Genomic DNA, 6,459 nt, shown 5'->3' with positions numbered 1-6,459 from the left:
CGACCTTTAAGCATCTTCAGTTGATGACAATTTCAACTCCATTATTGTCCATTTATAAAGTGAGGATTTTAACTATTTCTTACTGTTTGTACCACAAGGCTGGAGGTTCCATAGAAAATTCTAAACCGTTAAATCATGGAGCTTGAAAGAAAAATTTATTTAATTATCACCATTGTAATTTATATTTTGTATCTAAGTTGCTGTGGAACATCATCAATCATACGCCAGGATACATCGTCGAAGAATAACACTAGTGAGTGGAGTTTTTTAATACCTATACGTTGTATATTATTATTGACAGATGTGTAGGGAAAGTTGGTACTTTCCTCCCGGTCTCCAGGCATCAAAAGACAAATTTTCCTTTGTGGACGTGTGGACAATTTTTTTTTTTAGATATTTATTGAAATGATCGGGTGACTAACTGTTATATCATACTGATGTATCTTGAAACGCGACGAAGTTGTAAAATACTTTTTTTTTAAAAGAAAAGGAAATAAATTTTTAATAGTTTATAAAGTCCTAGCACAGTAAAAATTAATATGTAACATCGAGCCACAAGACCATATGTCGTGTATTTAAAAATTTCGAGCTACAAGACCATATGTCGTTTATTTAAAAATTTCATATGTAACATAGAAGAATTAAAAAATGCTACAGTGGAAATTTGGGAGAATGCGATTGTTCCTTTCACGATTTAATATCGTACTTTTCATTTTATTTCACAATATAAACACAGACAAAGGCGAGTTTGAAATCGATGAAGACAAGTACTTTTAACAATACTATTATGTAGCATAACAAAGTCACCATTGGATAAGCGCGAATTTATTTTTGAGCAGAGCAAATTTTTTGAAATCAGTTATGCAAAATTAAAGAAATAGTATTTTTCACGTGGTGAAGAATTTAATTTTGCTATGGTAATAAGTTGAAAAACGAATCGAGTAATTCCAAACTTTATTGATGTTTTGATACTTATTTAAGTTATTCACAAAATTAAAATTTGTTAGGATAAAAAGAACACTTTGAAAAACACAATAAACTTGACAGAAGACAATTTTAGGACGTCTTTAAATCGAAGTATGATCCGCCACTGCAATGCCAATATAGCAGTTTTTTCTGGAAATTAGTTTCCGCACATGGCAGGTGGAAAAGCATGACTTTCTGTCCTTGGCGCATAATGTAATATTGAATTGGGTTTAAATGTTAACAATTTTATTGGGTCTTTTTCTTTCCAAATGAAGACATGAAGTGATTTTGTAGCCATATGTGAGATTAATTTTCTTATTAATGCATTAAATTTTACAAAAATTAATAGAAATTTCAATTTTATGAATATTATGAACAATAAGATAAACCAGAACTAGTCTCATCTTCTGTGAGGACTCAAAATACTTATTTTGATTGCATGAATTGCTAACAATAATCACTAAAATTGATTATAACATAAATTGCTAAATTCCATTTTTTTTACTTTTTTTTAGAAAGCTTCTTGAATTTCAGCATTTACAAATTAGAAAAACATTCAAAAATACGATAGAAAATTAAAAAAATTCTCTCATGTGTTTCCAAAAGGGCCACATATACAACCCCCTGATCCGGTTTAAAATTCAATTGGGAACTAAAAATTTGACGTTCAAGAAATCTCAATTTGAAATTGAGACAGAGGGGACTCCAAGTAATTTGAATTTCAACTCCGTAAAAACAAAACACTTAGACTGAGCTGCTGGTGTGCCCCGAGGGAAATATTGAAAATACCGGTCTAAACACTAAATGATATCAGATTTGACACTTATTTTTTGATAAACGTAAAAAGAGGTACACTCTCAACCAGATACGATCTTAACTTAATAAAGTTCCATCGAACACGACCTCATCATAACGACCTTTAACCCTTCCCCATTTTTCGACCGATCAAGTGAAGAAAAATCGTCAGATCTTCGTCTATGGAACATAAAATCTTGACGATTTGGACGCTCCAGAATCGATAGATAAAGAAAAATTGACACAGATGTGAATAGACAATGGAATCAAGATTGGATGAAGCTTGATTGAGCACTGACCAACATGGATCCAGTCCAGATTCTCAAGGTTAAACCGAGCTTTGAGGAAGTTCGAAAAATCAAGTGTCCAGGCTGGAATGTCCAGCTTCGATCAAGGCTTCACTAACAATCCTCGATCAACCCTTTGAATCACCTGATAATTCCCCATTAATTAATTATCATTGATAACTCCTTGAGGTATTTTACTAGAACATAATTTAGTACATTAAAGTACCTCATTTATAAACCTAATAATTATATGGGCTGACTGGTAGATTTACGTCTGAGTTTAAATCAGTCTTGAATTCGACAATGAAATCTAGCTTCACCCTATCCTGGGTCCTCCATCCTGGAAAAAAAGACTCCATTCCAAGAATCCTTTGAAGATTCCATTGAGATTCGAAGGAGCAGATACGACTCAAGTTAAATCAATATAAGATTCAACGATGGCATCAACATTGTGCGTGAAATTAATTAAATTATCCCACGCACTTCTCAAGCTAAAGAATTAACTTCGCTTGAAAGAAATAAAACGACTAAATTTGAAAACTCACTTTAATGAGGGAGCACGTCTAAATATCCGGTCGAAAATATCCAGTCCAAAATATCCAGTTAAAAATATCCAATTCGAAAATATCCGATTGTAAAAAACCCAATAGCAAATATATCCGCGAACATTGGATCTGTTTGTAGATCCAAGAAGGTGGATTGGAGTTCAAAATAAATTTGTCTAATTTTTGTATTGGATTTGATAGCATTTGGATATTTGTGTTTTGGATATTATTGTTTTGGACATTTTTCATTGGAGATTTTTGTTTGGGTATTTTCGACTGGATATTTAGACGTGGAACCCTTTAATGAAGTTTATTTTACGTTGATATTATTATAACCAAAACGCAATACAACACTATAAATTTTGCATTTGAAAGGCACAATGATTTTATTTTTATGTTGATTTGCTCAATATTTAACTTCCGATTAAAATGGAGTGACCCGGATGAGCGTGAGAATTCCGAAGTGATGTTGTACGTTCACTTGGTGCTATTCAACTGATTTGGCTACTTCAATCTTCCGCATCTTGAGGAAGCCTTGTCCCACTTTTGGGGGTGTTGGACAAAGGAAAAGGTTAGTCATAAAAATGCATGCTTGTGTCGGAGAAAGTATCGCCAACCTTGTCTAGCAAAATGTGAAAATTTAGAGTCATAAGGCACGGCTAGCAAGGGTTAGGTGGCAGAGAGTATTGAGAGAATTTTTTTATTATAAGGAGCTATGGATGGGAGTGAAGTATGGGACTGTATTAACTTTTGAGAATAATTTTAAAGGAAGTGGCCTCGTTGAACGAGGAATTTTCTGAATGAAAGCTCCATGGGGTTTTCCCCAACAGATGTCAAAAAAAAATGTTTTTCTCCATCCGCTCATCCAAGTCACTCAACGATCAAAAATATATAATGCAAACAACCTCGTCCTTTCTCGTGACTAAGGACAAAACACACATTGCTTCCACTCTGGGTCTCCATGACTGGATCTCCAACCCTAGATCTACCTTGTCTCCATAATCAGAATGGACATTCCTCACCTGGGTCAATAGGTATTGGGCTGGCAAATCCATTTTCAGATTGCCATTCAGACACAAAAGACCACTAATGACCCAAGATGATGGTCAACTTGTATTTGATGTGTTCACCCTCATTAGATTAATCATCCTCGTGTTTTTCAGATTTCACACCAATCGTCGGCGGTCAGTATGCGAGACCTGGACAATTTCCCTGGATGGCGATAGTACATCAATTATATATGTCTGGGGGATATGGCAGCTGTGGTGGCAGCATCATATCAGAGAGGTGGGTGCTCACCGCTGCCCATTGTGTAACCGATGGTCCAAGACGGTACCTCGTAGTTCTGGGAGAGACTGACCAGCAAAAAGTTAGGGGTCAGACTTATCTCGGCCAGGGAGTCGCGATGATGACATCAACTGTTGTGGTCCATCCCCAGTACGCCCAGGATATCAACGATATTGCTTTACTCTACATGCCACGGACTATTCCATTTGGACGTAAGTGTTTGATGAATTTTAGTGGTGGATGGGGATGATAGGGTGGAAGACACTCCTGTGCCCGCTACACGAAAATAAATTTTAGGTAAAAATTATACCTCTAGGGGTGAAACGAGGGACGAATGTTAGTTTTATCACAACAATTAGTCTCTCAAGTCTAATTTTTACAACAACATTTTAACAACAAAAATATGAAAAATGTACCATTGAAAAGAGAAGAAACAATTTATATAGTATAACTAAGGGCAGTATTCTAATTTACTGTCCTCTGCTCGTGATAATTATTCAAGATCATTTAGAGCTTGTGAATGACGTAGTTGCGTCGTGCATAGATACCCGACAGACCTGGGCCTGACTCCATTAGATTAGGACTTGACATTTAAAGTGAAAAGTTTTTCTTGACCGATGAAATCGGTCAAGTTGGTCGTACCGACAAAAATCAAGAACAAAGCAATATACAATACAGTAATGCATAATCAATCCAATATTGTTTCAGAAAATATCAACAAAATCGGACTATCAGGAAGAAGTTATACCGAGGAAACGTTGGTTGGAAAAAGGGCCCTGATTATGGGATGGGGTAACACCGGACAACACCGCTCATCGCGAGACTTGCAATGGGCACAAATTCCAATATTGAGCGGCTATGAGTGCTTCCGGGACTGGCTTCAAACGGGCCCAAGTCATATTTGCACTCAACCAATGACGGGAGCTGATGCATGCATAGGAGACAGTGGTGGTCCACTTGTGATTGCCACCAACAAAGGCACAATGCAAATTGGAATTGTCAGTTTCGGTGATGATTATTGTCCGAGCTCGAGAGCTGGGGTTTTCACCCGGGTTTCCTCGTTCATAGAATGGATACAACAAGTTACAGCGCAATGATCTTGACTCCCAGAGTCACCTATAAGATAAGACAAATAATCTAAAAGAAATTATCAGCTTCTGACACTGCGACAAATATTAAATAAGGAAAATCACTAAATAAATGAGAAAATAATTAATCGAAAAATTCAATTATAAATAATTTAATAAATCGCTGACCTGTTTATTCGATAATGAGAATGCGATTAATCTGTAAGTCGAGTATTTACACTACAGTACTGTTACGTCGTATATATTTAATTAAACTATTGCTAATGATAGTAAAGAATGTTAACACTTGAAATTTTGAAATAAAAACAAAAACTGAAATATTTTAATGTTCCATAATTCGAAACTACCAGAGTGAAATCAAATTTTTTTTCATTTTCAAATTTACAATGATTTTTTCAGCTGAATCAACAAACTCTGATTATTTATTTACTTCAGCTGGTTTCGAGAACCGTTTGAGCGATAGTCTGACACAGCTCCTGAATCTTATCGTTGGGAGTGAATTCAGCAGCTAAAATTCCGTTGGCGAGTGCCACTGTCTCCCTGACAGTTTTCGCATTGATCCAGACTCTTCCATTCATCCCAACAGCCAGTTCATACGGCTGCTCCATTCCGAAGGCTCTAAAAAAGGGGCTGTCCTCGCGTAAAAGTTTCCTCACTAAATTCAAAGAACAACTGAGCAGCATTCCTTTGGGCCCCAGGACTCCCAGCTTTCCTTTTTTACCGTGAGAGTCCACACACACGAGCTCCGACTCCATGTCCTTACTGGCGATCAACAGTTTTGCATATACGATATCTCCAATTTGTACGTCTGGACGATTGCGTTTGCTTGCACCTTCGAATGCTAGGTAGGAAAGGGAGGCTTGGTCAGATGCACCAATGTCTACTTTGAAGATATCTCCAGCTTTCTGAGTCACTATACCAACAACAGTTTCACCTCTGCTGGGTATATATCTAGAAAATTAAAAAGAAATTGATTATTTTATTAGCTTTGATACTGTTCTTCAATAAAAAAATTGTAACAGTCAAATTGTAGGTTCTCAGGTTTTGCTTCTGAACTGAATCATTGACATCGTCCACTCCTGAAGGAGCTGACGAAATGGAGTTTTATTAATCTGAAAGTCACCACGATTTGTTTTTTATCTATTTTTTATCAAGCTGATGAAGAAATACTGTACCTTCGTTGATAACTGTCGATGTAGTAAATCGAGGGTGACCTTTTTTTAAGGATTCCAGCCTTGCAAGCGTAAATAGTCTCTCCTTCTCTCCTCAATCCAGGCCCAATCACGATTTTCTGTTTAGGATTTTCGGTTGTTATTTTAATCACATCACCTGGCATTGCCACCTCTTCTGGTTCCACTTCCATCATTATAAGTTGTTTTCATCAATATCAGTCAATTGTTAATGATAGATGTAAACATTGGCTCACAGAAAGGGGGAGAACCGGCAATCGGAGGGTGTGAGGTTAGGAGAACACGTTTTAATTGTTTGTTG

At 36.4% G+C, this 6,459-nt stretch overlaps 2 protein-coding genes across 3 annotated transcripts; one reads left to right on the top strand and one right to left on the bottom strand.

The window, feature by feature from the left end:
* The first annotated feature begins 2,610 nt into the window (after positions 1–2,610).
* On the top strand, positions 2,611–5,151 carry LOC135170632 (chymotrypsinogen B-like). Of its 2 annotated transcripts, none has more exons than XM_064136630.1 (3): positions 2,611–3,164; positions 3,757–4,092; positions 4,589–5,151. In XM_064136630.1, the coding sequence occupies exons 2-3, from the start codon at positions 3,810–3,812 to the stop codon at positions 4,975–4,977; spliced, it is 672 nt and encodes a 223-aa protein (XP_063992700.1). In that variant the 5' UTR covers positions 2,611–3,164; positions 3,757–3,809; the 3' UTR covers positions 4,978–5,151. The 2 variants fall into 2 exon arrangements, with proteins under 2 accessions (XP_063992700.1, XP_063992699.1); XM_064136629.1 differs by having other exon boundaries at positions 2,611–3,627.
* Rrp40 (Ribosomal RNA processing 40) lies at positions 5,105–6,454 on the bottom strand. Its single transcript, XM_064136632.1, has 2 exons — positions 6,144–6,454; positions 5,105–5,919 (listed from the first exon to the last, which is right to left on the bottom strand). Exons 1-2 carry the CDS (start codon positions 6,332–6,334, stop codon positions 5,400–5,402), a joined length of 711 nt encoding a protein of 236 aa, XP_063992702.1. The 5' UTR covers positions 6,335–6,454; the 3' UTR covers positions 5,105–5,399.
* Between the last annotated feature and the right edge of the window lie 5 nt (positions 6,455–6,459).

The sequence above is a fragment of the Diachasmimorpha longicaudata genome, chromosome 17 (genome assembly GCF_034640455.1).
Source record: "Diachasmimorpha longicaudata isolate KC_UGA_2023 chromosome 17, iyDiaLong2, whole genome shotgun sequence".
Classification (NCBI taxonomy): domain Eukaryota; kingdom Metazoa; phylum Arthropoda; class Insecta; order Hymenoptera; family Braconidae; genus Diachasmimorpha; species Diachasmimorpha longicaudata.
Note: the sequence above shows the minus strand (reverse complement) of the source record. Positions and strands in the feature narration are given on the sequence as shown.

Bases quoted from the DNA above. Each gene is read 5' to 3' on its own strand.
- Rrp40 (XM_064136632.1), bottom strand. From the start codon at position 6,334: ATGATGGAAGTGGAACCAGAAGAGGTGGCAATGCCAGGTGATGTGATT. The intron at 5,920-6,143 runs GTACAGTATTTC...TTAATTTTCTAG, and splicing joins ATCGACAGTTATCAACGAAG to ATATATACCCAGCAGAGGTG.
- LOC135170632 (XM_064136629.1), top strand. From the start codon at position 3,555: ATGACTGGATCTCCAACCCTAGATCTACCTTGTCTCCATAATCAGAAT. The intron at 3,628-3,756 runs GTATTGGGCTGG...CGTGTTTTTCAG, and splicing joins TTCCTCACCTGGGTCAATAG to ATTTCACACCAATCGTCGGC. The intron at 4,093-4,588 runs GTAAGTGTTTGA...ATATTGTTTCAG, and splicing joins ACGGACTATTCCATTTGGAC to AAAATATCAACAAAATCGGA.